The 14,814-nt window shown below is 47.2% G+C and overlaps 1 protein-coding gene across 7 annotated transcripts in view; it reads left to right on the top strand.

The window, feature by feature from the left end:
• The window catches only part of LOC100755585 (SH3 and cysteine-rich domain-containing protein 3), a 119,316-nt gene that overhangs the window by 82,930 nt on the left and 21,572 nt on the right, over positions 1–14,814 (top strand). For all 7 annotated transcript variants that reach the window (XR_004771945.1, XM_035451275.1, XM_035451276.1 and 4 more), the window contains 6 exons: positions 411–634; positions 3,372–3,547; positions 11,857–12,099; positions 12,408–12,534; positions 12,738–12,898; positions 13,316–13,470. Coding sequence is in view for 6 of the 7 variants with exons in the window: in XM_035451275.1 (XP_035307166.1) it covers positions 411–634; positions 3,372–3,547; positions 11,857–12,099; positions 12,408–12,534; positions 12,738–12,898; positions 13,316–13,470 (1,086 nt within the window). In the remaining variant the exon portion in view is untranslated. The remainder of the gene's footprint in view (positions 1–410; positions 635–3,371; positions 3,548–11,856; positions 12,100–12,407; positions 12,535–12,737; positions 12,899–13,315; positions 13,471–14,814) is intronic.

The raw sequence follows: 14,814 nt of genomic DNA, 5'->3' as shown, positions 1-14,814 counted from the left end.
ACCCATGTCCCTGGCCACTCCTACCTTCTACTAACAGTAGAACTTCTAGGAGTCCCAGAAGTCGACACTACCCCACTGCTGCCCTGTGTTCTGTGAGATTCCTGCAGGCGTGTGAAAGAAGCCACCACAATCAGTGTCAGGATCATATATGTGGCTCCCATCTGCCTTGGATCCACAGTGTTCAATTAGCTGTCAGTGCGCTGTCTTTCAGATTTGCCTCTGTGCTCTTTGTTACTAGGCTGGACCTTGTTGTGTCTGCTCCCATCAAATCTTAGTTGGCTACCCAGCTAACAAGCAGTCAGTGTCCACGCCCCTCTCCCTTTGTTAGCAAAAGAATAAAAAATGAACTCTCTTGGCTCTCCTGCTCAAGTGGGGGGTGGGGGGTGCTCTGACCACTGTGGTTTCTGCAGGGGGAACCGTGAAGGGTTGAGCCGCACCTCAAGCAGCCGACAGAGCAGCACAGACAGTGAACTCAGATCCCTGGAGCCACGGCCTTGGAGCAGCACAGACTCAGATGGGTCTGTCCGGAGTATGCGCCCTCCTGTCACCAAAGCCAGCAGCTTCAGTGGCATCTCCATCCTCACCCGAGGTGACAGCAGTAAAGGTGGCAGCGCAGGAAGGATCTCTCGGCCAGGTAATACAGCTTCTCTTCCTTGCCACACCTGGCCCTTGTTGCTGGTGTTTTGCACAGTATCATTAATAACTCACATTGATGAAACATCAGGTTCAGTATAGTTTTCTGGAAATTTATGGCATTACCAGAATTGGAGAAACCTGATTTCTTGGATCCATTACATTACCCATTCTTAAATCTAGTTGCCTCTTTGATTTTCTTTCAGATTTTCTGTTGTTTTTTAGAAAGGAGGGAAGAAAGGCTATTTGGGGTTTATTTTAGTGTGGCACAACTGAGAAAGATTATTAGCTCAGGGCCAGGTTACATGGTAAGATATAAATGACAGGTACTTTGATTCTGTCCCCCCTGAGAGTATAAAGTGTAACTGTTTGTAACTAATTCGTAGTAGCCAACATGGCAGAACTTAGAAAAACCCTGCTGCGGCTGCTTTAATTGGAATTTAGTCACTAGGAAAAAAAAATGGTCTTAATAGGGCTGTTAGCTCTCGTGTGCAGTTGACTTCGTCCTTAGGAAGCACTTCTTGAATCCCATCCAGAAGACCAGTAGGCCTTGTCTTCAGTAGACTCGAGTAGTGGTGAAGCCTGTTCTTCTGTTAGACCTCCCTGTCCTCTTTGTTAGCCCTTTCCTAATGCCACCGCCTCTCCCAGCTAGGCCTGCGTTTTATTACATTGTAGGGTTAGTTCCCACCCATTTTCAGAGCAAATGCACTGATCTAAAATACAGATCTACCCACTTCAGTCCCCTTCTAAAAATGTTCACAATAGCCGGGCAGTGGTGGCGCACGCCATTAATCCCAGCACTTAGGAGGCAGAGGCAAGCAGATCTCTGTGAGTTCAAGGCCAACCTGGTCTACAGAGTGAGTTCCAGGACACTACACAGAGAAACCCTGACTCAAAAAACAAACTAAAAAACAAAAAAGCCAAGCATGAAGGTGTGTGCTTACAATCCCAGCACTGGGAAGGCAGAGACAGGAGGATTCCCCAGGCTCACTGACCAACCAGCCTAGCTGAATCAACAAATCCTTGCAACAAGGTGAGAGGCTCTTGAAAGTAACGCTTTTGATGACCTTGGACACAGACACACATAAAGCTTATGTTGCTACATCACCTACACAAAAAGCAGGGCATGATGGCAGCCTGGGAGGCTGAGGCAGGGGATCTCTGTGAGTTCAAGGCCAACCTAGTTTACACGAGTGCAGGCCAGCCAGAAGTACATAGTGAGATACTGTTTCAAAAAGAAGAAAATGATGATTAAACTCAAGCTATTTAATAAGTATAATCTGCTAGTTTGCCATCATAGCTTCATTTTCAAATGTCTGTCCTTCCCCAGCTCTCCAGCCGTTTCATGAGTATGACACTAGCTTTCTCTTCTCTCACCTTCTCTTCCTTGACCTTCTGAGTAATTGTTGTTTCCTTGTTCCTCATCTTTGCTGTCACTCAACCTTGGTGACAGTACCACCAATTCATTCTTTTTTCTTTCTTTTCTTTTTTTTTCTTTTTTTTTTTTTTGTTTTTTTGTTTTTTTGTTTTTCGAGACAGGGTTTCTCTGTGTAGCTTTGGAGCCCTATCCTGGCACTCACTCTGGAGACCAGGCTGGCCTTGAACTCACAGAGATCCGCCTGCCTCTGCCTCCCGAGAGCTGGGACTAAAGGTGTGTGCCACCAACGCCTGGCTCATTCTTTTTTCTTACCAGATCTTATTTATTTATTTGTTTGTTTTCTGAGATGGGGTTTCTCTGTGTGGCCCTGGCTGTCCTGGAACTCACTCTGTAGACCAGGCTGGCCTCAAACTCACAGAGATCTACCTGTTCCTGCCTCCTGAGTGCTGGGATTAAAGGCCTGGACCACCACTGCCTGGCTCTTACCAGATTTTAATAGTTGGATATGTATGGCTATCCCATCAGCAAGTCCTGTGCTTTTCAAAAGGCCATATATTAGTTCATTCCATAATTCCTCATATTTAATGTATATCCTGTAAAGTATGTTGCATATTGAGCCAGAATAAACCTTTTTTTTCTCTTTATTTAAAAAAAATGTGTGTGAATATAAAAATGCCTTAAGGAGCCTGAAAATGGGAAAATCTGTTGGGTAAAGGTTGTACATATGTGTGACTATGGTTGCTAGAAAAAGCAAGTTGCTTTCTCATCAGCTTTGTAAGAGATAGTATTATACAGGTTGAGGAGAACACAAGGTCTGGTCCCGTAAGGGACCAGGGGATCTTGGAAGCTCCAGATTTTCATCTGCCTATTACGATACACAGATTGATTTTAGGCACGTCAGGAGAGATGCCACAACAGCTTCACATTTGTAGGGAGTTTTGTTTTTATGTTTTTGTTGCCATTGTTGTTTTTGTTTTGGGGGTGGAGACAGGTCTCTATGTAGCTCTGACTGTCCTGGAACTTACTGTGTACACTAGGCAAGCCTCAGACTCTCAGAAACCTGCCTGCCTCTCCCTGTAGAACATCTTGTTCAATTCCCAAACCAAACATTGACATTCAAGGTGGTTCCTGCCTCTAGGGAGCAGAAACCTCCCAAGCGATGGGCTCCTATCAGCAGAGAAACTGCACTGCATCTGTACCCTTGCATAGATGGTTGGATAAATGGGGGTGAGAGGAGTGAGCAGAAAGAAGTGACAATAAAGGGCAAGGAAAAAGTAAAATCCTGCAGCTGGGCCCGTCAGGAATAGTTATATTCATGGTTTGTACCTACAACTCTGGGTGGGTCTTCTCTTTGCCTTAGGTATGGCACTAGGTGCCCCAGAAGTGTGCAACCAGGCCACCTCACCCCAGTCTGTCCGCGGCCTTCTCCCTTGTACTGCCCAGCAGCAGCAGCAGCAGCAGCAGCAGCAGCAGCTTCCTGCTCTCCCACCCACTCCTCAACAACCGACACCCCTGAATAATCACATGATTTCACAGGTGAGTCACTACTCAAGTGTTTGCTCTGATTCAGGGAAGCTTTAGAAATGAGGTCATCTTGTCTTTCTTGTATGGACAGAGAAAGGATCTGTTTGGAAGTAGTCTACCATTTATTGCTTGCTTGTTTTATTTTTGGTTTTTTGAAAGAGGGTTTCCTCTGTGTAGCCCTAGCTGTTCTCGAACTTGCTCTGTAGACCAGGCTGTCCTGAAACTCACAGAGATTCACCTGCCTCTGCCTCCTGAGTGTTGGGATTAAAGGCCTGGATCACCACCACCTGGCCCATTTATTGTTAGTTGTTGAGAGAAAGGATTAAGGTCAAATGTTTGGCCAAAGTTTTGTTCTGTTGAAACAACTGTCATGAAGCCTACACTAGCCTTAAAGTTGAAGGCTGGGGCAGCCTCAGCTCCATGTTATCCTCCACTTGCTAGGTGTTGGAGTGACAGGTGTGTGCTGTGCTGTCACACTTGGCTAGCCTGAGAACTCCATTTACATCTCTGCCTCTTTCTTATGAGGTCCATCTGCCCCTGCCTCCCGAGTGCTAAGATTCCATGGGTTGGCGCCTGACAGTTTATCCCTGTTTTTGCTGAGAATTGTTAATCTTACACTCCACACCATGTTTCTACTGTACCTTTAAGTCCTGTGTGATTAACAAGGCGATTTTGCTCACTGTTCCTATGTATGGAACTAGAAACAATCACCGCCCCAGTCCTCCCACCCATAGTCTGACTGGATGTGTTGATCCATAAACACAGGAATAACACTCAAGACCCCACAACGCATTACCATAGAAGATGAAGACCAGACAGCTGGCATGCCACACGCTAGCTATAATTCCAGTACCGGGGAGGCTGACGTAGTAGGAACAAGGCTTGAAGACAGACAGGGCTACATAGTGAGTTTGAGGCTAGCATGAGCTACAGAGTAAGACCTTCCTTAAAGACATAAAGACCCCAAAACTTGTCTGTTTGACTGGCCATTAAAAGAGTCATATCTTCTTCACTGGGAGTAGTGGCTCACACCTTTCATCCCAGGTAGAATCAGTCAGATCTGTTTGCTTTCAAAGCCAGCCTGTTCTGCATAGTGAGTTCCAGGGCAGCCAAAGTGACGACGTAATGAAGCCCTGGTTGATGTTGGTGTTAACCAGGGTCTGAGAAGCACTGTGCTTCTATGTAGACTATGAAAAGCCATTAGCTTGAGAGCCAGGTCCTCTCTGAGCTGGAATCTTAATATTCTTCTCACCTATTAAAAAAAAAATTCTGAGTAGCCACTTGCTGTGTTATAAAGTAGAGCTCTTCATGACTAGACCCTCACGTTTTACCCTCAGATGCTCTCTAGTAGTCGGTAGCCCTTTTGTCTATACTCTTCTGCTACCATTTTCTTTTATTAATTTTTATTTTATGTGCATTGGTGTTTTGCCATGGGTGCCGGGGCCCCCAGGAACTGGAGTTGGTTACAGACAGCTGTGAGCTGCCATGTGGGTGCTGCAAATTGAACCAGGGTCCTCTGGAAGAGCATTCAGTGCTCTTAACCGCTGAGCCATCTCTCCAGCCCCCTTCTGCTACCATTGTAAGTTATTTTACCTGCCAGGCTCCTCTGTTCCCCTGCTTAGTTCAGCATGGCCTTAGATATGTTATATAGCTCCTCTGTAGATACAAATGTCAGTTCCCAACCTAGTAACCATGCAGGAAACTCAGGAAGGAAGACCCCAGGGTGACCCACCATCTGCCCCATTTCATCCTCTTTATGTTAGCCTAGGCTCCGCTAAGGAGCTCCTTTTTCTCCCTCTTAGTCTTTTGTCTTTTCCTTCTACCTGCCATCCACACCTAAAAATAGAGAAGGGGGGCCGGGTGGTGGTGGCTCATGCCTTTGATCCCAGCACTCGGGAGGCAGAGGCAGGCAGATCTCTGTGAGTTAGAGACCAGCCTGGTCTACAAGAGTGAGTTCCAGGAAAGCCTCCAAAAGCCAGAGAGAAACCCTGTCTCGAAAAACAAAAACAAACAAACAAACAGAAAGAATGGAGGAGGCATAAAGAGAAGAGTAACCATTTGGGACTATTATTTTGGAGTATATAAGTGATAGGCTCGAGAGTCCTACCCTGCTCCTGCACTCTGCAGTTCAGGGGATAAATTGTTGGTGTAGAGTGTGGATCAGTGCTGTGGATTACGGTTAGATCTGTACTGCTTGGTACAGAAGCCTCTGTTCTCTCAGGCAGACACTCTCGAGGGTAATTGTGATCACATAGTCCCAAGAGAATCTTACCCTGGGTAAGGTGCAGTGTCCCATAATTATATGTGGTAGCTACCAAACTTACGTATACCACCATATAACATTTGCCCCCCCCCCTTTCTGTCCCTTTCTTCCCACTTCCTCGCTCTTACTGTTTTTCTCCCTTTCTCCTGTGGTGCCAGACTGCACACCTGAGGCCCTTTTCTTCCTTATTTCCTTCCTCCCTTCCTTTGTGTGTCGTCCTAATGGCTGTCAGCACTGTGGGACTGAGGAGTTGTTTGGTTCCTCAGATAATGTAATGGTGAAGAAATGAAGAAGGTCTGACAGCCCATGCCACTGTGTTATAAACCTTTGAGAAAACTTTAACCCTGGCCCAGGGGCTCTCTTGGGAGGCTCCCTCTATCGAAGCAGACCTGCATCACATATGTCAGTTAAGCAGGTGACACCAGGGAGTGAGGCTAAGGGTATAAAGGCTCAGTGGCCATGTTTTGTTCAGTTGATTTAGGCTGCATATTGGAAAGGAGCCCTTTAACCCTGTGGCTAGTGTGTCTTAAGACATGCTAGAGCTATTCTTGTGTCCCAGAATCACCAGTAGGTGGCAGCAGATGTCCTGGTTCTGAGGTCTGAGACTATCGAAGAAGATAATAGTAGAATAACCAAAGCCAAAACTTTGCAGGGCTGGAGAGATGGTTCAGCAGTAGAGGACACTGGCTCACTGGCTGGTCTTACAGGTTCCGCTCCTATAGTCTACATGGTGGCTCATAACCATCTGCAATTCTCGTTCCAGGGGAACAGGTACCCTCTTCTGGTCCCCATGGGCATTAGGAACACAAGTGGTACACAGGCATGTATGCAGGCAAAATATCCCCACACTTAAAATACCAGTGCTGAGGCCTTTCCTTTATTATGGCCCTTCCTAGTTAAGGGAACCAGAAGAGCACCACCATCCTCCCCACCTCCCTTCTCTCCCCCTTAACCCGACTGTTCTGGAACTCCCTCTGTAGACCGGCTGACCTCCAACTCTCAGAGATCTACCTGCCTCTGCCTCTGCCTCCCCAGTGCTGGGATTAAGGTGTTGGCCACCACTGCCCGCTTAGTCTCCATCTAAAGCTCATAAGTGTGTGGAAAACTGCTGGGCGTTGGTGGCACACGCCTTTAATCCCAGCACTCAGGAGGCAGAGGCAGAGGCAGGCGGATCTCTGTGAGTTTGAGACCAGCCTGGTCTACAAGAGCAAATTCCAGGTCAGGCTCCAAAGCCACAGGGAAACCCTGCCTCGAACAACCAAAAAAAAAAAAAAAATAGTGTGTGGAAAACAATAGTTGTTTTTACCACTTCACTGTTCATAAGGCCTGAACCACAGGTGAGGATGATAGACAATGTTATAGGAACCACCAGCATTTGTAGCTAATGTTTGACAGCTTGGCCAGCAGTTATATTTGAAATATCATTGGCTTATAGAAAACAAGAATTGTGGGCTGCAGAGATGGCTCAGAGGTTAAGAACACTGGCTGCTCTTCCAGAGGTCCTGAGTTCAATTCCCAGCAACCACATGGTGGCTCACAACCATCTGTAAGGAGATCTGGTGCCCTCTTCTGGTGTGCAGATATACATGGAAGCATAATGTTGTATACATAATAAATAAATAAAATCTTTAAAAAAAAAAAAAAAAAGGAAACAAGGATTGCCAGTAGGGCTGAATTAATTTTCCAGGCTATAGCAGCATTCCTCTCCAGGTCATTTGGGATTCTCAGCAACTTTAAACATCTAGTTGTCAGATCCTCTGCTAAGACCTCCAGTCCCCTTTGAGTAGTCTTCTAATTCCCTTTTCCTTTACCCTTCTCCACACTCCTAGTATAAACTGGTATGAACACATGTCCTGAAGAACTGGCTTTCAACATAGTAGTGCATGCCTTGATCTCAGCACTTAGGAAGCAGAGGCAGGTGGATCTCTGAGTTCAAGTGCAGCCAGAGCTACACAGAAGAACTGTATCATGAAAAACAAACAAAAAAAGAACTGGGGTTTCAAACCATGTTCTGTCATTTAGGTGAGACATTTGGTTACTCTGAGCCTGATTTTTACAGGTGGGGATGTTGCCTAGGGTGGGACAAGAGCCTTATACTGCCAGACAGACACTCCTCAGACCCCTGCACTGCCAGGCAGACACTCCTCACACCCCTGCACTGCCAGGCAGACACTCCTCACATACCTGCACTGCCAGGCAGACACTCCTCACACCCCTGCACTGCCAGGCAGACACTCCTCACACCCCTGCACTGCCAGGCAGACACTCCTCACACCCCTGCACTGCCAGGCAGACACTTCTCACACCCCTGCACTGCCAGACAGACATTCCTCACACCCCTGCATTGCCAGGCAGACACTCCTCACACACCTGCACTGCCAGGCAGACACTCCTCACACCCCTGCACTGCCAGGCAGACACTCCTCACACCCCTGCACTGCCAGGCAGACACTCCTCACACCTCTGCACTGCCAGGCAGACACTCCTCACACCCCTGCATTGCCAGGCAGACACTCCTCACACACCTGCACTGCCAGGCAGACACTCCTCACACCCCTGCATTGCCAGGCAGACACTCCTCACACACCTGCACTGCCAGGCAGACACTCCTCACACCCCTGCACTGCCAGGCAGACACTCCTCACACCCCTGCACTGCCAGGCAGACACTTCTCACACCCCTGCACTGCCAGACAGACATTCCTCACACCCCTGCATTGCCAGGCAGACACTCCTCACACACCTGCACTGCCAGGCAGACACTCCTCACACCCCTGCACTGCCAGGCAGACACTCCTCACACCCCTGCACTGCCAGGCAGACACTCCTCACACCTCTGCACTGCCAGGCAGACACTCCTCACACCCCTGCATTGCCAGGCAGACACTCCTCACACACCTGCACTGCCAGGCAGACACTCCTCACACCCCTGCATTGCCAGGCAGACACTCCTCACACACCTGCACTGCCAGGCAGACACTCCTCACACCCCTGCACTGCCAGGCAGACACTCCTCACACCCCTGCACTGCCAGGCAGACACTCCTCACACCCCTGCACTGCCAGGAAGACACTCCTCACACCCCTGCACTGCTAGGCAGACACTCCTCACATCCCTGCACTGCCAGGAAGACACTCCTCACACCCCTGCACTGCCAGGTTGACTCTTATTTTGACTGTTGGAATTACAAACTGTCATGTCTCTAGGTACTTTTGTAAGGCCATTGTGACACAGTTTGTAAATGTTATTTCCCTCTTTTTCATTACGCTTGCTCCCTCTCTCTTCCCTCCTCCACCAGTGGCTGTAACTAAAGAATTGATGAGATAATCCAAATGAGGAAAATATAATTAGTTGATTTAGATCATTGCATGTTATTGGTAAACAGATTCTCCTGCCTAAGGCTAGTGAAGGGATTGAAGGATTAAAAACCACAACTAATCTGGCTATATTTTATCCTATTTGTTCATGAAGGCATTTTTCATATTGCTCTCAGAGCCGGAAGGATCATGAGGTAGCTGGGGTCCAGGATCTACTGAGTGTTTATTCCTTTTCTTCCCTCTTGAGGAAGATGTGTTTGTGGATGAGCACTTCCTCCAAGAGAACTGCCCTTGAATGACCCTTCCTACCAAAGCATTGTGCACAGGAATCCCTCAAGTGGGCATTCAGGAAAGTTTTGTTTGGAATCAGGTCACAGACCTTGGCCCTGAGAGTCCTGAGATTACTCCAAGAGCTGCACAGTTTGAGTGGCTAATGGGGCAGAGAGTACACTGGATCTCTTGTGATAGGAGAGAGAGATGCAAAAGCCACAAGCTATCCCCAGCTTAGGGGCCAGGCCTGCTCAGTGGTCATGTGACTCATATGAACTGTCTTCTATGATTAACCTTGCTGTTCCTCTCCTTTCCCCTCCCCATCTCTGCTCCTCCGACTCTCTCCCCTTTTCTCTTCCTTCCACACGCTTCTGTGCTGGCCACAGCCCTCTCCGCAGCCTGCTCCGTTCTCTCCAAGCTCCTGTCCCCAGGTCCTTCTGCCAGTCTCTCCGCCCCAGCAGTACAACATGGTATAAATTCCACTCCCCCTTTCGTCTTGTCCCTGTGTGGTCTGTGTCTGTGAAGTGTCTGGGTCAGTCTTTGGTGGTCTTGCAAATGTGTTGTGCTTTTGGAAGAGATGTTGAAAGCTGTTTCTTGAGGGACCAACATAGGCTGAACTCCAACAGATTGAATTCCAACCTGATGGCCTCATCACAGTGTCCCAGAAGATAAGTGAATGTATGACGGGGATGCTGAACTCCTCTGAGCACCAGGAAGTAATATAACTGCCCTCACCCTCATCTCTATCATATGTACCCTTCAGTTCATTTGTTCCCAGTTTATTCTATGCAGAGCTGCTCTCTCTGACTTCCTTTCGTTGCAGACTTCTCATGTACTTGGTGTGAAAAGGTTAAGTTCTGTCCATCTCACTGTGTTAGATGCACAGTGCACACCATCTACATTGTAAGTGAATGTAGTACACAGACCTTCAATCTCAGCACTTAAGACTATAAGACAGAAGGATTTCCCTGAGTGCAAGGCTGGCCTAGGCTACATAGTGAATCCTAGTCCAGCCTGGGCTAGAAAAATATCCTGTTTCAAAAATACCAAAAATAAATAAAATAAATTGCTTTCATCCTCAATACAAACCCTCTGCAAGTCTGATTAGCCTCATAGTTGATAACTCGATGGTGGTGCTGAACCCTAACATTTTCTACTTATGTTGCTTACACCTCTGCTTTTTCACTAGAACCCCTTTTCCTCCTACCTCTACCTCCATTCTGAAAGTGCTGGAATATGGGCCTCAAATTAATCTGCAGTCTAGTCTCTTGTCATCTATTCCTGACGAATAAGGTAGCAACAGTTCCCTAAAAATTGAATGAAGCAAGACGGCAGCATTTTCTTTTGGTTTCCAGTATTTTGCAAAAGAACTGCTCTATGTGTGTATATGTGTTTGTATGTGAGTTACTGTTCAGAGAGTAAAACAGACCAGAGAGCTAAGAAACTATCTTGCCACATGCCAGTGAGAGATGGCACAGCATCACTTGTCCGTAGGGAAGACAGCTGGGAGAAAGGCAATTACAGCACCGCCAGTCAGTCTCCTCTGCTTGAGCCTCCCTTCCCTCCCTGGCCTCCTTTCGGAGGTGAGAATTGGAAGTGGTTTCTGAAGGGCAGGAGAACTCTAGGCTAGTGTCAAAGAACCAAGGTGGGAATAACCTCAGAAGGGAGCACAGAGGCAAGCAGCAGGTGTGAGCCCAGCAGTTAGTTCTCGGCTGTGGAGGGAGGCGCAGGAGCCTTCCCGCTCATAGTCTGTGCAGGTGTTTCAGATGCTTTTATAAAGACAAGGTTTATAGCAAGGTAGAAGCATGAGTTATACAGGAAACAAGACAGGTTCTTGTGTTTGTCCTGTATTCCTATAGGTAGGTAGAAGCTGTGCCCTGTGCCCCCATCTCCTGAGAAATAACCTCAGTGACAGTTGTAATCAGGGAAGCCCTTGTCATCATTCTGTAGAGATAACTGCTTCTGAACTTAGGTTTACACAGCTGTTCCATTTAAAACTGTCACTCCTCGAAGCAGGACTGTCACAAATGGGTCCATTGACCCTTTCACCGAAGACCATCAGAAAACACAGATATTTGCATTGTGATTCATAACAGTAGCAAATTACAGTTATGAAGTAGCAACGAAATAATTTTATGGTTGGAGGTCACCACAACATAAGGAACTGTACTAAAGGGCCACAGTGTTAGGAAGGTTGAGAACCACTGCTGTATAATAATGCAATTTCTGTCTTTCTGTTCTCAGTTTTAGTTACTAATATATTTGAGACAAGGCCTGTATTGCTGAGATTAGCCTAGAACTTAGCATGTAGCTGAAGCTAATTTTGAACTGATGAGCCTCCAACCTCTGATTCCTAAGTGCTGAGATTACAAGCATGTGCCACCACACTCGGCTTGTCTGTCTTTCTGTATTGAAGCCAAATGCATGAGGCTGACACCACTTCAGTCCTTAAGTTCCCTACTCTCTCAATAGGCAGATGACCTCAGCAACCCCTTTGGACAAATGAGCCTTAGCCGCCAAGGTTCTACGGAAGCAGCTGACCCATCCTCAGCTCTGTTCCAGCCCCCACTTATTTCCCAGCATCCTCAGCAAACTAGCTTCATCATGGCTTCTGCAGGACAGCCCCTCCCTTCTTCCAACTATTCCACCTCTAGCCATGCACCACCTACTCAGCAAGTCCTACCACCCCAAGGCTACATGCCACCCCCTCAACAGGTAAGCAGCCCCTTTCCCTAGCTTTTCGTCACTGCTTCAGTTTGTCCAGTATTACAACCCTTTCTTCCTCTAGTTTAGACAGACCAGAAAGAATGTTATCTCCATTGTATACTTGGACAGTTACCGTTCTGCCAGAAGATCTTCTTTCTGTACAAGACTTGATTTATTTCAAACTTGTATAGTCACCCTATAGTTGTGAACCCAAAATACCTCCATTTCCAAATTTCTGGTTATCAGTCCTGGTAATTTGCAGATGTTATGGCTGACTTAAGGAGATCTCTCACATCTATTTCCTCTGACCCTTAAAGATCCAGGTTTCTTACTACCCCCCTGGACAATATCCTAATTCCAACCAGCAATATCGACCTCTCTCTCACCCGGTGGCCTATAGCCCCCAGCGTGGTCAGCAGCTGCCTCAGCCATCTCAGCAGCCTGGTAAGTAGAAGTGCTGGCGTGAGACAGTGGTGCCCAACGGAAGAGCAGACCAGGGAGTCAAGAGCGGGAGGGAGGAGGGGAGTAGGAACAACTAGATTTCTAAGGAAGAGGTCAGGTAAGAGTATAGAAGGAAAGGCAGTTAGATCTGTGGGATGACCTCCTAAACACTTAACTGATGTCTTTTGTGCCTCATCCGTTCTTAGGTTTACAGCCCATGATGCCTAACCAGCAGCAGACGGCTTACCAAGGCATGCTTGGGGTCCAGCAGCCTCAGAACCAGGGCCTACTCAGCAACCAGAGGAGCAGCATGGGAGGCCAGATGCAAGGCCTCGTGGTTCAGTACACTCCACTGCCTTCATACCAAGTGGGTGTACTCTGTGTTAGGAAAGGTCACCCAGTCCTTGTGAACTGAAAAGGACAGCCTCTCGGGGTCATCAGACTTAAGATTCCAACACTGAGATAACACCTTTTCCCCTAGAACTTCTAGGGATGTTTTCTTTTCAAAGCAAACCCAAAGAGTTGAGAATAGTCTTTAAACTGTGCTTTTCATAGTCACATAAGGAGCGTGTGCAAGAAGTAGTCCAGAGGAGATCTGCGCTCTCTCCTCATGTCTGATGTCTGAGGTGGTGTGTGAAGTGGCTCTATGAGCATTTGCTTTGGTTAGAGGAGGAGTACTGAAAGAGACTCCTGAAAATGAGAAGGGACTTGTGTTGGGCTGGTGAAGAGCAGCCTGTGGGTGAGCTCGGTAAGTTGACCCCTAGTCGTGCTCTTGTTCACCCAGGTCCCAGTGGGCAGTGACTCACAGAGTGTGGTCCAGCCGCCTTTCCAGCAGCCCATGCTGGTCCCTGCCAGCCAGTCTGTGCAAGGGGGCCTCCCAGCAGGAGGTGTACCCGTGTACTACAGCATGATCACACCAGCTCAGCAGAATGGCACGAGGTGAGGACTGCCGAACAGCTGGGACACCTTTCCCGCTCACCTTCAGCAGCTGTCAGTATCCTAGCACATGGCACACATGCAGTCCAGCCCTTGGGAGGCTGAAGCATTAGGGTCACAGCTTGAAAGCCAACCTAGACTACCTGGTGAATCCAGTGTCAGAAGTATGTGTGGGAGGGTGGCTCTCCTTTCCTCCTCATGGGTTTGGTATTTATAGAGAGCAGCAGCAGAGACTGCCTGCTTCCCAGACACAGATTAGAATGTCCCCTGTCTTGTTATTCGATCAGCCGGACTCAGAGCTGTGAGATAGGGACTGGTCATCGTTAAAAGAGCCACTGTTACAGCATACTTACAGTTGTTTATAATTGTATTGAGAGGACAGATCAGAGCAGTTAGAAGGGACATCTTAGAAATAATCTAGTCTGCTACCTTTATTTGTTTTCTTTCTGTGTTTCCTTTTTTGTTTGTTCTTTTGGTTTTTCCTGACAAGGTCTCATGCTGTAGACTAGGCTGGCCTCCAACTCAGAGATCCCCTGCCTTTGCCTCCCATCTCTAGTTGATCACAAATGGATCTCAGTGAGTTCCAGGCCAGGCTCGTCTACAGAGAAAGTCCCAGGACAGTCAGGACTGTTACACAGAGAAACCCTGCCTCAACAAAACAAAAATAAATTAGTTAATTAATTAATTAACTAGATGAGAGTCAAGTAGGAATCTTAACAAACCTACCCAAAGCCACACAGCTGGATAGATATGCAGCTGAAGTAGAATTGCATGTATTTCTGTGTGTCTATCTCCAGTCTGTGTTTATCTGTCTTTTTATGTGTTTATCTCCATGTTGTCTTTCTCCTGTTTGTCTTCAGGTGACTCCCAGTGTTCACCACTGTGTGTACACTCTCAGTCATTCTCCCTGACTTGTTTTACCCCTTTCTTCCCAACACGTGGTTCTGACCCCGGCTTGTTTAGTACCTCATGTTTGTAAGACGTGTGTAAACACATGTATGTGTTTCATGTTCCATACTTGTTTGTAAAACATCTGTGTGGGTACACACATGTATGTTTCATGTTCCATGCTTGTTTGTAAAACCTCTGTGTGTGTACACACATACATGTGTTTCATGTTCCATACTTATTTGTAAGACCTCTGTGTGTGTACACACATGTATGTGTTTGGTGGTCCATACTGTTGAGAAGAGCATGAGCTGCTAGCATCCTATATTTAACATTGATTAGCAGCTTCCTAATTGAAAGATGATCAAGTACAAATATATATAATTAAGTTTGAACTGATGAGTGATTTTAGAAATTGCATGGCAAATTGGTCTGGGAAATGGCTTGTAGCTGCTGCTG

Source organism: Cricetulus griseus (genome assembly GCF_003668045.3).
Source record: "Cricetulus griseus strain 17A/GY chromosome 1 unlocalized genomic scaffold, alternate assembly CriGri-PICRH-1.0 chr1_0, whole genome shotgun sequence".
NCBI classification, from domain to species: domain Eukaryota; kingdom Metazoa; phylum Chordata; class Mammalia; order Rodentia; family Cricetidae; genus Cricetulus; species Cricetulus griseus.
The sequence above is the reverse complement of the archived record's forward strand: the minus strand, read 5'-3'. Positions and strand labels throughout refer to the sequence as shown.